Below are 19,545 nucleotides of genomic sequence, written 5' to 3'. Positions count from 1 at the left end.
TGTCAAATGGTATAAGAATAGGTAGTAATAATTTATATTGGATGTGTTTATTGAATTTCTCTCAAAGCTACTCGAAGGTTATCAGTGCTAGTCGTCTTTAATTTTATGGAGATAGACAAGAGTGAATGCAGCTAATCAATATTGCCCACCACCAATTCACTTCGTACTATTTATCAAAGAAAAGTGAGATTAATCATAACATTATAGTCAATCCCTAATGAAAAGGCAAGTGTTTAAGTGATAGGATTCAAACTTGCAACTTGAAGATTGCAAGATAAGTATCTTACGCACTCACTTGTTGAGAAATTTATATGCAAAAACGGCATTAGGCCATTTTCTGCTGGCAAGTCGAATGATACCTTAAGTATGCAACTTCCCTTAATTTGTATTGAGAGTGACTGTTTGCCAAGAAATGACAGCTGTGTCCTGAGGACAATGGCATCGTCGTATCTTCACATATAATGCTATGTTTTTTCAAGCTGGAATATGAATTAATATTCGTATAAGATTTACAGATAAATTTATGATACACTTTTACCCAAGTAAAAGTACTCACAAAATATATTTGTTTTGAAACTTTAATTTTTGATTATTAGAAATACAGATTCTGTTTAGTATATGCATAGTCTTCTTTTTTTCCAAATCAGTAAAGGTTTGAATTATATAAATTTTCGTTCTGTAATACATTTTCCGTCAAAATCACTTATTTATTTGTAACTCCTATTTGATTACTTTTAAAGTGTAATCAGAGAACCTGATAATACCACAATAATTTGAAGTATTTTGAGCTGATATGAGGAAAGCCTATGTTTTGCTGTCATATGCTGGAGAAGGAAGAACTGCTTGTTAAAATTTGTGCTTTTATGTTTAGTTACAGGATCGGCAAATCAGTATTATGTTCCTGAGTGCAGTAATCATGAGGGTCATGCATTTTCACTGTCGAATCCCCATATGATCCGTCTATGGATCATTGGTGTTAGACATTACAAGTGGAAACCTAACCAGTACACCATGGTGTGTTATACACATTTTGACAAAGATAACTACTTAAAGATGAATAAATACTATAAATAAAATTAACAGTGATATTTAATACAGTTTATTTGTGGCTCGACAGAAGTAAATACATTAATATATGGAACGAGATTCATATCTTTGAAAATTTTACCCGAACCTAATTATGAGCTTCACCTTTTTTAAGGTAGATACCAGTTTTTATTAGTATTTTATTCATTTTAATATAATTAATTATTAAATGAAGTAACTTATTGCTCCTACACTAACATTTACAGCAAGTGCATTTTGGATTAGCACCTAGGCCTAGCTAAATTAACTGAGTTCCTTTGCTTGACCGTGTGCAACGTTTTTTGCCTTTTGGCCAACTCCAATTTTTCCCACTAAATTCACGATATTATGACTATATAAATTTCAAAACTCTACTAATAATAAATATTATATTTTGACATATTTTTGCTAATAACTAGTATTATCTATGCAGATATACACCTATAAATTCGCCGTATGAATGAATTGATTGTGGCGCTATCATGTGATTTCATTTTAAATGTTCTTCATTGGTTCCACATTGAGTGTGAAAGTGTCTCAAAACTTGTATATGATTCTCTGACTAATCCCGATGGTAAGTAAACCCACTGGTTCTGCATTGCATGAAACGGTAAACCTATGATGGATCAGTTTGATCAAATGACTAGTAAAGTGGATGATTTTCCAATAAAGTAGACGAAATCTACAAAGTAAAGTCCCGTTTCACAGAAACTTAGATCTGGCAAAAAAAGAAATAAAAAACTGACATTTCTATAAGAAACGTTTGTTACTTCAAGTCTAATCGTTCTGTGACAGATGCAACAAGTCAAAATATCAATGTTAACAATTCTCTTAGTACAGTAAACGATGAGTTTTTTTAAGCTTCCAGGCTGACTCAGATGTGTAATGAATTACTGGTTGTTCAAATGTAGCTGAAGTTTCTAAACACATACTGCATAATGTCTCAGGTGTGCATGATGCAACAACTGAGTATGCTCAATGTATCAGGGAATCTAAAACTATAAAACGTACATTAAAAGTGAAATATGTTACCAAGGCCTAGAAATAGAAAGTGTTAAATAAAGCCAAATCTCTGAAGGAAATAGCAGCTGATAAGAATGGAATGTGTTTACTCTATCAGACCTTACCAAAAAAAAAAAAAAAAAAAAAGAGGGTGAACTGAACCAAAAGTCTTGTGCTGGATTTTATAAAATGCAGAGAAAATGGTAAAAAAAACTTAGAATTGAGATATGAGAAGACTGTCATAAGGGATCCTGTGAGCCCTCTCTAAATTGGAAGAACCAGAGGACACAGTAAATGTGAAAAATGTAACTATTATGTTTTATTTCCAAATTTTGCTATCACTACTAGTACTGTAGTAATCTAAGTTGTTTTCCTTTAGCTTGGATTTGAAAATGATACTTCCACCATACTAATTAGGTGTTCGATCAACTGATCTAAGCGGTTGATGCTAATGCACTTCTTAACGAATGAAACATATGCGTAAAGTTGAAAAATGTACGAGAATCAAAACTGTTTTCTACTAATGACATTTATGAACACTATCAGAGAAATTTATGACAGTACTGTCATAAGTCGTCTTTAATGTATCGTTACTTCTATTGGTTTAAATATCCATGTACTTAAGAATGATCGCATTACTGATCGAAACGTCGTACCTACTCTAAAAATAATATTTTGTGCTGTATAAGCTGACTTGTAATAAAATAATACTTAATCAATAAATAAACTCAATACGAAGTTATTAGTTATATTCTTGGTATCTGTGTGTGTGTGCTTTCTTATAGCAAAGCCATATTGGGTTATCTTCTGTGTCCACCGAGAGGAATCGAACCCCTGATTTTAGCGTTGCAAATCCGTAGATTCACCGCCATCCCAGCGGGGAATGTGTTACGAATTTTAGGTGTGAAAACAAAGTAAACAAACAAAAACACAACTAACTATATTGACCCGATAGTTAAATTAGGTTATATTTTTCTCTTCTGTTTTTGTATGGATATCTTTTAAAATGTTTCATGTTATAAGTATGATATTTCATTATTTAAAAAATAACATTTTATGATTTCTTAAACAAATTGTAATTCATTCATTCTTAAAAAACTTTCTGGACAGTAAAAACAACATTTGGACACACACATGTTGGAAATCTATGTCGGCTTAATTTAAATGTAACTACTTATACATTTATATACTGTGGTTTGATGTACAAAACACCAATTTATATGGAAAATTACAATTGAAAATGGAAATGTCTATGTTTTATCTGTCAACATGAAGGTATCAGATGTTCATTCCTGTCGTATGTTGAAAATCATTAATTGATAATTGAAACTTTTATTAGGTAACAACGAGTCTCTTTCAAGTATATATATATATATAGGTCAAACTATTTGTTCTGGTAGCGATAGAATTAGACAAAATTAAAATGAAAAGCAGAAGTTCAAGGAATTGGAACTAACAATGTTTACAATGCTATTACGATTAACATCTATAACAAAGGACAATCAAAATCGAAGGTTCTGAAGGAGAAAGATACACCTTTCCTACTGTTTGGGTTATAGGATTTTATTCATTTCTATCAAGACTACTTGAACCTATTTTTTCTTTTAACATCACAAAAGCTAAAGTTATTAAATAATTTTGTTTCCTTTAGGCAAATGCAAAATTATTTATATGGTTTATAAACAAACAGTCCGCTGCTTCTTTCTTATTTTAGTATTGTGCAATTCTCTCCCTTGTGTGTAACAGGTAGTCAATAAATTCATTAAATTGATTCCCTTCTGACTACGTGTCGTTCTATCGAGATCAAAACCTGTTTTCAGGATGAGGTATGGCTATAATGCTGTACATTTTGCAAGAATTTATACAGAAGTGTTCTATAATGGTAGTTTAGGTAGAATCTCAAGGTTATGTCTTCTATACTTTTCTTAGTGCTAGTCGATCAGGGCAAATCTAATGTTACAGGAAACCTTACTTAAATCACTTTGACCTAATCATTTTAAAAATAAATTACTTGATCAAGTACACTGTGTTTATAAGAGCAAGAAAACATTCCGTGTTTATGTTTATAAGTCTAATGTAATAACAAACGTTCAGTTGTACATTATACACTATTCAGTTTCTATATTTTATTTGTACGAAATCAATAATTTAGAATTTTTCTGCTATTATGTAATAAATATCTTTAAAATATCTTAGACGTTGTTGAACTTATTTAAACATAAGAAAAATATCTTAGCCGTTGTTGAACTTATTAAAACATAAAAAATATCTTAGGCATTGTTGAACTTATTAAAAAATAAGAAAAAATATCTTGTTTAATAACTTTATCAGCAGCAATATAATCAAACCAGCCATGAATAAAAATGTATTACTGTTAATGAAATAAATCTTATGTAACAAGACACATTAGAGTTTTGTGTGGAAGGTCTGTTTTTCTTATGATAGTTTTATTAAAATTAGCCACATAAATATGATGTAAGTAAAGATATATTTTGAAACTCTTTCCATTATATCTGTGACAAGATGCAATTTTAAAAGCATAGTTCACAAGGTCTTAATGCTTTTTTTTTTACGTTTACGTGAATAATTATGGTTAGTTTAAAGAGATTTTACAAATTTCCAAATAATTGTAATTTACCTCAAAATTTATTATGCAAAGAGAAAATTTTGAATTTTACTCCTTGAAGATGTTTTTGTTCAAAAGTATTGAAAATAAAATACGAGAACTTCGTGGATGGAAGAGAAATACCTAAATAATATGAAGGTAACAACAAGAAATTGATTTATTTCAAATAAATAAATGATTAATTGTAGGCCTAACTTCAAACAGAACAGTTCAAAAATGTTTTACAAATCTTCCGAAATTCAACATAAAGTGACTTGCAGAATTTCAATCAGAGACACACCAACCTTAAATCTATAACTTTAAGTAAATTCATGGAAATAAGTGTCATTGTGTAAGTAGCACTGAACTAATTCGGTCTCTAACTCACTGCTTCACATATTCTAGTATTTATATTGTTTTTGTTTTTTACTTACTACACAAATTTCTAGATGTTACGAGCTCTCTAGCAAATAAACATGTAAGTTAAATTATCAAAATGTCTTACAACACTGCTCATCTTTTTGGATTATGGAATCCCTTGAACAATTCTAATACATAAATAAAACAGTGTATCAAATTGTAAATTCACCAAATCCTTTTGGTGGGTTTATTTTCAAATGTTACGATATACAGATGGGATGTCTTACTATTATTTGCTATCCTGTCACTGTGTAAGCTATCAATGTAGTTGGTTAAGTAAATACACTGGAAGCTTTATAATTGCTAAAGGTTAACAAAATCTTAAGGTTAATCTTAAGGTTAACAAAATGTGACCTAAGAAGGTCGAAACGCTGTTTTCTGCTTTATTAGTAAAATTATTAATACCCATATCAGCCACCCTGAGATATAGTCTATACTTTTGTTGTTAAGCAAAATTACTTAAAATATGTTATTGGAACGCAGTGTAATGAAGACGCACTGGATTTTCTGTATATTAGCAGTCATTAATCTAACTAATTTTAACAGAATTATTTTCTATGAATACGCCACGAACTCTTTTGGTGAATCATTTCAGTTTTGATTGGCTCACAAATGCATTTACCGAGGTTTGATTGCTTTTACTGCATTTTTCTACCTTCTTGTTGGTCAAGCTTGAAATCGCGTAATTTATTTATTTTACTGGACTGTTAAATTTAAGATTAATATAAATTATGGAGTTGAGTGGTACTAACTCTTCCGTCATTATATTTGTGTAGGCGCGGCATGGTCAGGTGGGTTAAGGCACTGGACTCATAATCAGAGGGTCGCGGGATCGAATCCCCGTCGTACCAAACATACTCACCCTTTCACCCGTGAGGGCATTATAATGTGATGATCAATCACACTATTCGTTGGTAAATGAATATCCCAAGGGTTGATGACTACTTGCCTTCCCTCTAGTCTTACACTGCAAAATTAGGAACGGCAAGCGCAGATAACCCTCATGTAGCTCTGCGAGAAATTCAAAAGCAAAAAACAACAACATAATATTAGTAATGTTATATTTCACACATTGGTGTTTAAATTATTATTTAAGATACTCATACAAAATAGTTTCACACGTTAGGCTGTAGCCTCTGGTAATTTCATAAAATAATTTGAACAAATTTACAGGTAGCGCGACTGTGGATGCTTATGACAGGGTTCAGTGGTAACCTGTTGTAAATTTACTGAGAGTCTTGTTCTACAATGTGGTTTTTGTACTTTTTAAGTTGGGTTGCTACTGTTGTACAGTTATGTTTCATAGTTTTAGCAGTAGGTGAGTTTTAGAATGACCACAGAACAGCAATTTCCAAGGTCTCACAACTTACAGTAGTGTTCAAATCCAATTCGGCAGTATAAATATGATTTGCACTTGTAACTTATAGTTTCAACTACATTTTAGTTTAAAAGTTTGTTTACAAAAATGAACAAACAAACAACAACAACTTAAAAGGCAATTCCAGATATTGGCAGTGTGCTGTTAATGTTACTCAACTATAGTAATTTGGAAATAACATTACTGTTGACTTGATTATTAAGATCTGTGCATGCTGGAGGCTTGACTTCTGAAATGAATTGTAAATGCCATTGAAGGGAAGCATTTACAAATTACAAGAGTTTAAATTAGGGGTCAGTGATTTCGTGAAAAATAAAGTTTTGAATTTATGCTGTGTCACAAAGATGGTTTGGCAAGAATGAGAACCAAAAGGTTCTTTTTTATATGTATGTTTGTAAAATAGACATTTTATTATTGATTCAATATATTGCTATTATCACATAAGTTTTATTTTAAATTTATTTTATAAAATATACTTTTTAAAGTTATACTTGTGCAGTAATTAGAATTTTAATAACCCGTATCCATTACTTCACATTTGTTATAATTTGAAGATATCTGCCAGTTATTCACCAAACTATCCAAATCATTTTAGTATTTTTATAAAACAGCAGTATCTACTCCACTGCTTGTAATTCCTAAGACCTTAATATCATCAAATTTAAACAGTTTATTGACTGGGCATTTATCTATGTCACTGATGTAAATCAAAAAGAGCAGAAGTTCTAAAAACTTAACCATGAGGCATTTCACTTGTGGCATTAATACAACTCTCTACTTTCTTCTTTTTAGGCATTTTTTGAAAGTCTGATAAGAGATGCTTTGCAATATAATATAACAGTTTCAATTTTCTTTGGGATCTAGCCAATGTGGTTTGACTAGGGAAAATCTTGCCTTACCAAATTTTCTCATTATTTAGAGAGAACCAATTTTTTCAGGTACTTTTTATGAGGCACATTGTCAAATCCATTCTAAAAATTAAAATATATCAAATGCAAATTGCTACTTTCTTCAAAATAAGCAGTGATTTCTCTAAATAATGAGAAAATTTAGTAAGGTAAAATTTCCTCCTAGTGAAATCATGTTGGTTCCATAAAACAAAAATAAAAAAATTGAAACTTTTTTACATTATTTTGCAAAGGATCTTTTGTCAGACTTTCATAAAACCTTTCCCACAATACATATAAGGCTAATGGGTTTATTATTACCTGGACAGTTTTTATCTCCTTCCTTATAAAGAAGAGTAACATTAACCAACTTTCAGTCTTGGGGTATCTATCCACTGTTCAAGGACTTTCAAATTTTAGTAATGACTAATATATGGAAATCGTAAACTTTTTTAGAACCATTGGGGAGATATATCTTATCCAGGAGTCTTGTAATTGTTTAAAATTTCCAACTCTTTTTGTTAACAAGCTCAAAATTCATATAAACATCTCTTTCATCAGTCAAATTTATATTTAATCACTATTTATTCAGGGTGAAGTATGTTTAAATTTCCAGTAGTGAAATCTAAAATTTTATACATTATTTATATAGAAATGAGCAGTATTTAGAAAGGAACATTGATACTTTTTTGCATACAGGGCTTCCACAGTTTTATTTAATTTTCACAGAAATTAATTTGAAATTAATTTCTAATTTGAAATGCTTCCCACTAATTCCTATATTTTTGTCACAATACTACTGAGTGACTGAAATAACTATTTTCATAGTGCACCACTTGTAAACTCTGAAAATGATTTTGCCTTCTAAGTATCCATTCTTGTTTGTTCTTAATGTAACAAATGTAAAACTTTAAATAGATGTATTTAAACATTGAACATAGAGAGAAAAATGCTGTATGACTATATTTTCTTATTTTTGACCTAGCATAATGTATCAGCATACAACTGTTATCCTTTGATAAAGTTGATATGTCAAAACACTGGAATGGTCTTTTTGGTGATTATCTGTCATATGTTTTACAATGTATCAACTACATTTGTCAATTCTATGTTATGTGTTTGTTGAATTATTTTTAAAAGAATCTGTATAATGTTTGATAAACCTTTCTATTTAAACAGGTCAGGTTGGTTTATTGAAGCTATCCCAGCTACTAAACTATTAACACACACACACACAAAAAAAAAAAACACCTCAGAGCTAGTCCTTATTCAGATATTTATTTAGCTTTTTCTTAAATTTGTTGCATCTACCATATTTCAAAACAATCCATTCCAAAGGCCAACCATCTTGTTTGAAAAATAAAGCTGTTTTAGCTGAAGATGGCACTTATCTGCTAAAACTTATACTTATGACTACTTGTACTGTTGTTCTCAACATTTAAGTAGAAAAGAAAGATGATGCATTAACAATATCATTTTTGTTAACAATCTTAAACTTGTATATTCTAGAAACAATTTCAGAGATCTCAATCTGCCCTCATATTACTGTTTTTCTATCCCATGTAAAATATCAGTAGTCTTCCTCTGAATTCTTTCTAATAATTCTGTGTCATTTTTATGTTAAGAGCCAAAAACATTTCACACACAAGTTAAAATGAGACCTAACCATTGACAGATCCAATGAAATAATAACTTCTTGATTTATATTCATTATTCTTGTAAAAACAACCGAAAATTATTTTTGCTGTACCACTAGCATCAGTGCACTGTTGTATGGTTAAGAGACTGACCAGTTAAAACACCAATTCCTTTTGTTCTATAGCACTATTACAGTTATTCTCACAAAAGTATATTGTGTAGTTTAAAGTAACTGCACATTAATTTGCATTTATAATTTATTATTAGTGTTCATATACTGTTTATTTGACAAACTTGCAAATAATCTAAATATGAAGTATCAGCATACTTCTCACATCCAACAACAACCAAAACCTTAATATTATCAGCAAATTATAGAGATTTATTGATAATTTTACAATGACTTGAATCAATTAATATGTTGTATAAATACTTAACAGTTAAACCTTTGTCACAATAAGTAATGTCATGCAGTTGGATTATTATAATGTTACTGACACATTTAATATAAATGAGAACACAGTTAACAGTATGACTGCATAGAGAAATAGGTATTAGCGTCATGGTGGATATGTCATAAAAGCCATTGTGGTAGTGCTCAGTTGTGATATAATAGTCAATAGAATTTTATGTATCATGATAGTGTATGTAAGAGATAGACATATTGATTACAAACTGAAAGATATAATTACCTTCCTAGAAATCATTAACTGGCCCTTAATTTGAATGTTGTGCCATTGTGATTACCTTATATAAAAAGACATACTGAATTATTGTAAAAGGCTCAGAGGAGGGTTAGTAAGATCATTCTGTAGACTATGATCAAGAAGATTTTGTCTTGAGAAAAATAAATTAAGAGATGACCTTATTGAAGTATGCAAGATTATTTACAAGATTAATATGACAAAGGTCCCCCCTTTTTTTTTTTTCTGTATCCTCAAGACAACAGGGCAAAAGGATAAAACAATCTGGAATAGACTGGCTTGGTTCTAATTAACAGTTTTATTTTTTAACAGATTGAAAAGTCTATGGAATGAGTTGCTATTGATAGTAATGAAGGCTGGCTCTCTCTGGAAGTTTAAGAGGGGACTTAAATTACTCTCAAAACAAAGGGTGTATTTAAAATTTCTACTTTTACTTTTTGTTTGTTTAAGGCTGTGTCTTCAAGTACAGTCCTGATGGACTGAATGATAATTTATTGTCTTTATTTTTATGTTTATAAATATCTATTAACTGTAATTGTTTATTGAATGTGTTATTTTTTCCTTCTATTATAATAATTCTTATGGACTTTTAATATATTTTGTTTCTCTGTATATAGCTGCTGGACTTTACTATTTAGCAGATATTGTTGAAGAATATACTGTTATGACTGGGAAAGTAATTAGATTTTTGATTTTGGTGAGATATTTTTTCATTAGCTTTTGATATTTAAGTTTCAGATAATTATGCTAACACATAACAAATACTTTCCTGTCTTTTATAGCATTGTTGATAATTTTGTCTTTATTACATCTTCTCTACATTTCATGCCTATGTTTACAAAATTAGTATTTGACTACATTTACATATGAACTGGAGCTATGAAAAATAACAGCATGTGCAAAAAATGTGGCCATTGTCAGCTTATACAATGCTACACTTGCTCATCTCAGTAATTAATCCTAAATGAAAGTCTACTCTTTTTTAAACATGTTTAAGGAATGATTAATATAATTTCAACTACTATACCAAAACTAACCATTTTTTATTTCTAGTAGGTTTTTCTGAAATATTTAATCAGACTGATAATGGTTAATCAAACCCCAAGTTTATACTAGTACTCTTTTTTCTGTAAAAATATTTAATGTGAAAAGTTCCAGTAAATACTTCATAGTGACTCAGTAATTTTGTTAGGTTGTTTATTGACAGGTTGTTTTCTAAATAATAGAAAGTATCAGTTTTGTTATCACTAATTAGTCAGGTGAAAATTTATAATATTATTATAGTCTGAAACAAATAGTCATAATACTGAATAATCCAAAAGCATTGTGATATTCAAAAAATGTGTAATATTGTTATGGAACTGTTATTACAACAATTTATTTTCTTGATTATTTGTACTTTTTTTGTTTAATGAAAATATTGTAGACACATTGTACAGTTTAATATTTTACAAAATACAGATAAATGATTAAAATATTTTCATCGTATTACCCAGGTCCTGATGAATTTTATTCAACCAAAATGTTGACAGTTTCATTGTCTTGTATTTTAACAATTTATTGTACTTTAGGTGTATTTGTTTCATATTCAAGTAATAGTTCTGTGATAGGTTTTGTGCTGAACTGAGTATAAATAATTTTGATTAATTATGAGTAAAAAATTTTACCTAGAATAAAAGTCTTAACTATCTTTTTATATGTAATGCACATATAGAAATGTTAATGTACATCTGTATTTGACAGGATTTCAATTGTTAATTAAAAATAATACAGAAAAACTTCCATTTTAGAGTTTTTATCATTTTCTTATCATGAGGATTAAATCTTACATTGTCATCTTTAGTAAATTGTTATAAGCTTCTTTTAGGTGCAGCTTATGTGCATTTACAATATTGAGTACCATTAAGTTCTATAATTCAAAATGTTTGAGAGGGGTCTAAATGAGTGTAAAGGATTGTTCTGAGTGTTATAATACCAACTGAAACTGTTTCCTTTCTTTCAGAAATTATAAACTCCTAACTAAATATATAGTAATTAATTTTTGTAGCTATATAAACAGTAAAATATTGGTTTTATTAATATGATAATAAGGTATAAAGAAGCACATTAAAAAAAGATTAGGTTTGATTTGTTACAAGAAAAAAATATTTGAAATGAAGGAATTTCAAAAAAATAAAATCCCAACAAAACATTGAAATTAAATATTGAAGTAATTTAGTACATATAAAAGTGAGTTTCACTGTATGTTTTTTCCATATATGGAATTATCTTGTTATACTTTTCATTCATTCATATTTGTTTAAATTTCTTAACGTCTTGTATATCATTTATCTGTGTTTTACTCTACTGTTTGTTTTACCTGCACAAAATATTTTTTCAATAATTAATGTACATGCAATGCTTTGTATATGTTCCTTTACCTCATTTTGTTGTTGTCATTTGTATCTGTTTCTTTTTTAGATTTTATAACACTTTTAGGTACTGTATGGTGAAAGATCTTGACCCAAAATGTTATAATTTCAAAATAAATTTACAATGATTTTCATCTGTTGTTGTTTATTTTCAATGATTAACAGTTTTTTCCAAGTTAAGGCAATTTTATGTTTCTAACAGGGTGATTGACTTCTTTGTTAGTTTTTTACAAGTGTGTAAAAGGAGTTCTAACAAATCTATGAAAAATAAAGAATTGATTTAAATATTTACTTTTTACCTTAAAGGACCAGGTGATCCCTCTTAGAACATATATAGCAAAATAAGCAGTGGAATATAGAAAGGATCAGCTTTTATACCATGTTTCTATAAATTTTTTGGTAACTAATGAATTATTCATCATGTTGTTGGTCATAACATATAGTAAAAATTGTGTTGCATAACCAGGCAATACCTTTCATACACAATGTATTTTACATTAATTTTCTTTACTTGAAGTATTTTTAATATGTATTATAATGAGTGTTGGTCTTGAAATACTAGATTAATATATTCATAACAGTGTATCTGAATAGTATTTTCTGTACTTGTGAAATTGTTTAGGTTTTTCACATGTTGCTGAATTTAAACATCAGAAAATAATTTGAGTCTTTATTCCACCTTCATTTTCATTTATTTTTAGTATATTCAGTTGCCAACATTTAGAATCAGGATTCAGTTATGACACCATAAATTTAACTTTACAAAATGTGATTTGCATGTAAGGTATATTTATGAAAAAGAATACAAAGAACAAACAGAAATGTGTAAAACAGCAACAACCCAAACTTGTGTAAGTTCACATTACTTGGAATTATATTTCGGGTAATACAGATCACATTAATGAATAATTCCCTAGAGATCTCTAATATTTAGGAACAGTAACCAATGTGTCTGGAAGGTGTATTATCTGTGAATCAATTTTTACTGTTACTAGCTCTGTTTTACTATAGATGCTATGATTGCTTTGTGTATACTCCTAAATATTAGCTTGACCAATTTTTACTGTTACTAGCTCTGTTTTACTATAGATGCTATGATTGCTTTGTATATACTCCTAAATATTAGCTTGACTAATTGCTGAGAGAAATTCAGAATATTGGAATTCTAATTGGAAACATAGATTACATGTATATCACATGAGAGCTTATGAATGTAAAATGGAGAGTATTCTACACAGGCTTTGCCTACAAAGTGGATAACATAATATATTCATGCATTGTTTCCATCTGTTAGTATGAATAATTAATAGTTAGCTTTGAAGGAAAACCTTAAGCTAGTTTTGCAGTTTACATAAAGAGTTACTACTTTTTTAAATGTAGAGTATTCAACACCATTACCATTAATATGGTTGGCACCTAATGAATGGTACTTAGTCTGGGATAGTTTGTTAGAATAAAGCAAATTATTTTAGATAGAGGATTTCATGTATGCTACTTGCTTTTACACAGATCTGAGAGCATATGTGTCAAATTTTGACTAGAACTACCACACATATAATTAATGATCTGCAGTGTGCAAGTCTGTCATGCAGTCAGCATTAGTCTGTAGCTCTCCACTAATGTGAGGGCATTATACCCTATATGCTCAGTTGTCCACTTGAGGATATTGTGTATCACCTTGGCATTCTATCTTTGGCTTCAGACATTTCTTTTTCATTACTAATTACAAGAATTTTAGATTTGGTATTTTGAATTTTTAGTTATTTCAGATAATAGTCTTTCTCCCATTTATTTTCTTTATTTCTGTAAAGGAAGATACAAACCTTTTAAACATTTCACTTAGAACTTTTGAAATTATTGACATATTTTAGAGTTTGGGATATGGTTTCTTTAACACAAATCACTTGAAATTTTTAAGATTATCTTAATAACCAAGACCAATGTACCACAGATGTGTCAAACCTACTCTATCAAAAATAAATAAATAAAAAGTAAAGAATTTTGTGTATTGGCTAACAATACTTAGCAAGAATTGTTTTTACTGTTTTATTGGGTGGCTTGTGCCATTCTACTTTGAGATCCAGAATTCTTGACCTCCTTATTTAGTTGCTCTTCTCACCACAAACTTTTGGCTTGGTTCTTCCCTTCTTAACCAGCAATTTTTTGTCCTTTGATGAATTGTTACCATAGGTATGTGACATATTTTCTTTTTCTCCATTTATTTTATGTTGCATCTCAGAATACTTTTCTCTTCCCCTTTGCTTTTAGTTCTCATCGTCAGAGCTCTCCTCCTCTTGGTTTCATACTTTTCTCAATTATGAGATCCCAACTGGTTTTGCACACTTGGAGACTTCATAGAGCTATCCCTTATTGTGTTTCTCATCCTCTTTCTATTTTTTATGGTGCCTTTCTCTCAGACATTTGACTGTTATGGATTGTGAGATGACTTGCTTCTGGAGCCACTTCTTGTATACAGTTTGGTATGAGCTCAACTCTTCCACTTTATATATAGGTAAAAAAGGCTGGTTTGGGTTGAGAAAATATTTTGTGAACCTGACGATGACCAAAGAAGGTCAAAACATTGTTCGCTCCTCTACATAAAATATTTTCTCAACACAAACGAGCCGTTTTTACCTATATATTTTTCCCTACAAGTGGGTTTTCTCGACATCACTGATTATTATTTCTTCCACTTTATATGAGATCTATGGCTTACACAGTTGCTTTCTCACAGGCTTTCCTTGTCTTTCTACACTCGATGTACACTTTCAACCCTGTTAAGATTTCTTGCATTTCTGATACTTGGAGAAACTTGTATCTCCTCATCTGTTTATGACTTCTATGGATCAGGCTATCAATCCTACTTTGAAGCTTTACTCAAGTTTTTATATCATTCTCAAAAAAGATGGGTGATTGTCAACTTATAGTTCTATCATCTTTAAACTGTTTTCTTCTCATTTCTCAGTTTCAGGTGGATTGCTCTGTCAATCTGAAATGGATGTCCTCTCACAAGCTTTCATGATAAGTGTTGATGTTGTTTATGTAACTTCAGAAATAGCACTTATCTTTCTGCACCACTACAAACTTATCTCATGCAATTGCCATGAAATTTCCTGTACAAATCTTGAACATACTCCTACCCCAACATGTGTTTCTGTATAATGTGCTAATCTATGATGTAACCATCATGATGTTATAGCACTCCATCAGTAGATTGTGGGTTAAATTCCCCACTGCTGAACATGCTTGCTTTTTCAGTTATGGGAGCATTATAACATGATAATCAATCCTAATATTTGTCAATAAAAAGAGTAGCCCAAGAGTTGGAGGTGGGTGAACTCTACTAGCTACCTTTTGTCTAATCTCTCATTTACAAACTAGGGATGGTTAGCACAGAAGCCCTCACATAGTTTTGTGCATAATTCAAAACAAATAAAGAAAAATGTTCAAACGTGTGTGAAATTTCTGAGTTGCTAGTCACATTTATCTCTGCCTTTTTAAATTGCACTTGCATTCCATACATCCATTTAATTGAAACTAGTCATCACATTTCTGCTTTAGAAAATGGTTGTTAAAGAAAGGCTCAAGGCAGAGGCATTCTCACACAGGTACTTTTTCATGCCATAACATGGAGCTTATCCATTTAACTCACTTAGTAGATCAACTATCTTGTGTTTAATGGGATTTAATCCTTAGCAAAGTATTATGATTACAGAGGGCATATTAAATTACCATGATCTTATATGGCTGTGGTGAATCATTGTATCAGATCATATTCACTGCTAATGTTTTTCAAACATAGTGTTACCACTATTTTCCATCAGAATGTTTCTTCAGTCTAATTTTTCTACAGTTCATTCTCTTGTCATTCTGTTTCATTATCTTCTATGGAGCCTGCCTCACCTGTGTATAACTTTGGACGACTCATCCACCTCAAGCCTTTGCTTCTAGCTCATCTATCTCATAAGGAACAGGTACTTTGTTCCTGTTTTTTCTTTTCATAACTTGGGTATATAACTTTTTATTTTTTTGCATGTATATTATGATAAATATTATGTTGCTTTACTTTCTGGGTCTTCTTTCCCACCTCCACATTAGTTACAGTCTTCCTTGCCCTTGTGATTCCTTTGCTATGGTCTAAGATCATGACCATTCTCTTTTTTTTTGCACCCCATCTTGTGTTCCTGATATCCACTTGGGGTGTTCATTTTCTTTGTCTTTGTTCATTTTCTATATATCCATTTTTCACATTCTCACTGTGGTTTTTTATTGTGACCTCCAATAAAATAATTGGATAAAATAAATGAGATAATCTGTTATTCTCTATTTGTGCTTTTGGTTTCTGCTTCTTCCATTACTGTGTCTATTTTGTATTGGTCTCTCTGTTTTTTTGGATATTCTCAATATGGATGTTTTCCTTTTGGTTGTCTTCTTAATCTTGCCCTTTTTTGCATTGCCTCAGTCTTTGGAATGTTCATGATTCCTTGAGCTGGGATACTTGTCATTTATCAACAATTTTCTTTCAATTCACTGACTTGCAAGACCATGGATACATCCATCTTTTAGCAACCCTACTTTAGGTGTACAGCAGTTCAGTCAGTCTTCTATTTCTTGTCTTATAATGTCTACTTGCCTTTCACCCTCACAATGGGCAGACGTTTGAGACGTGTTATTAACCTTTCCTTGGAATTTGAGGGTCACAGGCTTGAATCCCCATCACACCAAATATGCTCACCTTTTCATCCATGGGGGTGTTATAATGTGATGATCAGTCCCATTTGGTAAAAGAATAGCAAAGAGTTAGTGGTGGGTGGTGATGACTAACTGCCTTACCTCTAGTCTTATACTACTAAATTAGATATGGCTAACACAGAAATCCCCCATGTAGCTTTGTTGTAAAATTCCCCAAAACAAACAAACAAACCTTTTCTTTGAGATAGTTCTTCATTCTGTAGCTTATGATGCTCACCTTTTTGCATCTATAGCCTTCATTCATGGGTGACCTCTGAATTGTTAAAATTCTTTCTTAATTCTGCCCCTGCATTTTGTAATCCACCTCCTGTTTTTCCTCCTCCTGTTATCTCTTCTCTTTCCTCTGAATCTTTAACTCCTTCCTGGAAGTTTTCTTGCTCTTGATATGGAGTGGGCTCAACAATCTCCTTTGGATCTTCACACTATGGGGATTGTGGTATTGTAGGCCCTTTACTCTCCTTCTCTTCCTATGTGTGAAGTTATCTTGCTTTTTGGGGTCACCTTCAATGAGTTTTGGATTGCAAGGCAATCCCATTTCTGCTCTTGTGTGGGGGCTCAATCTTTTTGACTTGATCTTTGCATCTTTACCAATGCTTTCTTTCCCACGTGGTTGCAATTTGTGATACCCACTTTCTCAAAGGTATTTTCTCCACTGGAGCAATCTCTGATTATTAACCTTTTTGAAATATCTATAACTTATCAGGTTTGCAAAAATCTTTAGTTGCAGTTGTCAAGTCATCATAGATAAATTGGGGGTCTTATGATGACCCATTTTAACATTTTTATAGCTGCTTCCTAAATCATCCACCAAAGAGGCACCTACTTTTAGGACTTCTGCTCTACCTTTTTTTTTTTTTTATCTAACCTCATTTGTTTCAATGATTGCCTGTTATCAAGCAGTGTTATCCACAGCTTTCTCTATGGCCTGGGACTTCCATTTCTTTCAACAGTTTTCCTCCTGCATGCTTGGGATAATTTTCATTTGGATATTCATAGTTTGCATCCTCCCATTCTCTAATTTAAAAGGACCTGTTCATTTATTCCATAACCACTACTTTCTTCCAGTGATTTGGACTGCCCAGGAAGGTAATCAGTTATTTTCTCTCCCTCTTTCCCTCTCCATTTTTTCTTCTCATTATGAGATTGTTCTCTTCCTGGTAATTTTTTATGTTTAGTTAAGGCTGTTCTGTTGCTATCCAATTTGGACTACTCCATTATGTGGACACTACCATACCAAGGTTGGCTTTATTAGCTTATCTATTAGCATGTTTCTTCTTCAATAAGCCTGATTGACTGCTTTTTAATATCAGCTTCCATCAGATTAGCTGTATCATAGCCTCCTTTTGATTATAACTTTTACTGGAGATCTTGCAGTATGGTATTTGAGACCTAAAACATTAATTTCATTAGTTATATTACTGGGAAGTTCCATATATGCCTCAGATTTTTCCCTCCATCCAGTCACTAATGTATAATTTTCATGAAGGCTCCAGTGTGATAGTTTTGTTTGTTGATTACATATAGATTTTTTTTTACATCTTTGTGCCACCCTCCATTCTTCCTCTTCACTTTCAGTGAATTTTGCTTGCCTCATCAATAGTGAGTTTATGTATTAGTGCTTACAGGGATTACTGCACATGAAGGTTATGCCAGCCCCTATTAGCATTGTGATGATTATGTCACAGGCTGTATCAAATGTACATAGACATGTATTAGGATGGGAGTTTGTTCAAGGATTGTGACATGCACAGGAAATTCCTTGGCAGTTGTACATGAGATAATAGCTCTTAGTGGTACAAGTAGGTAAGTATTTATATGAAATACATTTTCAAGAAAAGAAACATTTAACTGTCTTCTAAATAGGCATTGGAAAACAAATACAAGAAATAGGTAAATGCAACTAATTAGTTGCAAAGGTAATGATTTTAATATTGCATATAGATGAAAATATTCAACAGTATACATTCAATAAGTAAGTTGTTTGTAAGAGAATGCAATACAATAAAAATGTTGTTTTACAAACAGTTTCTGTAAATATTAAAATAACTGGCTTGCATAGGCCAATTATGCTGGAATTCTTTATTGTCTTTGATAGTGTTGTAGTGGAATAAATAGAGTTAATAATTCATTTACACACTTATTATTCTGGTTTCAGGTGACATTGTGTATTTATGTATGCCTGTTCCTCTTTGAGGATCTTCCACTTTCTTTAATTCTATGTGGAGCAGCAAATCAAATTGGACATCTTTTTATACTGCAAACCTTCCCATTTGTTATTCTCACATCAGCACCATTCATTGCAACAATTGGTGAGTATCTTTTATCTTTACTGATATTGATAATTGACAAGCAAATGATCTTGGCATTAGATACATATAACTCAAACAATGATTTGTTTTGTACATCCATAGCTTCTCTATAATATACATCAACTTAATTGCTGAGTTCATTCTGTTGTGATGATTCAAATTTAGAAGTTTCTTGTATAATGTTGAAACAGTTAAAGTGTTGAAAATTGATTCAACCACCTTGATTCAGAAGAAAGAAATATATAAGAGCATGAAACGTTCTATAGTTTGTAATTACAATTTATGTTCATATAAAATCAACTTAGGAGTATTACGTAAAACCTTTCCAGACATTTGGCACCAGATGAAATACTGCCTTTTATTCCAGTTATAAT

The 19,545-nt window shown here is 31.0% G+C and overlaps 1 protein-coding gene across 2 annotated transcripts in view; it reads left to right on the top strand.

The window, feature by feature from the left end:
* Positions 1-6,190: 6,190 nt before the first annotated feature.
* The window catches only part of LOC143237339 (protein TEX261-like), a 69,011-nt gene continuing 55,656 nt past the window's right edge, over positions 6,191-19,545 (top strand). The window contains exons 1-3 of one of the 2 annotated variants that reach the window (XM_076476480.1): positions 6,191-6,410; positions 10,317-10,396; positions 19,018-19,171. In XM_076476480.1, coding sequence (XP_076332595.1) covers positions 6,341-6,410; positions 10,317-10,396; positions 19,018-19,171 — 304 coding nt within the window. In that variant the 5' untranslated portion in view covers positions 6,191-6,340. Of the gene's footprint in view, positions 6,764-10,316; positions 10,397-19,017; positions 19,172-19,545 lie in introns of both variants that reach the window. The other variant, XM_076476481.1, reaches the window with a different exon arrangement.

Source organism: Tachypleus tridentatus, chromosome 13 (assembly GCF_004210375.1).
Source record: "Tachypleus tridentatus isolate NWPU-2018 chromosome 13, ASM421037v1, whole genome shotgun sequence".
Taxonomy (NCBI): domain Eukaryota; kingdom Metazoa; phylum Arthropoda; class Merostomata; order Xiphosura; family Limulidae; genus Tachypleus; species Tachypleus tridentatus.
This window is presented reverse-complemented; position numbering and strand designations above follow the sequence as displayed.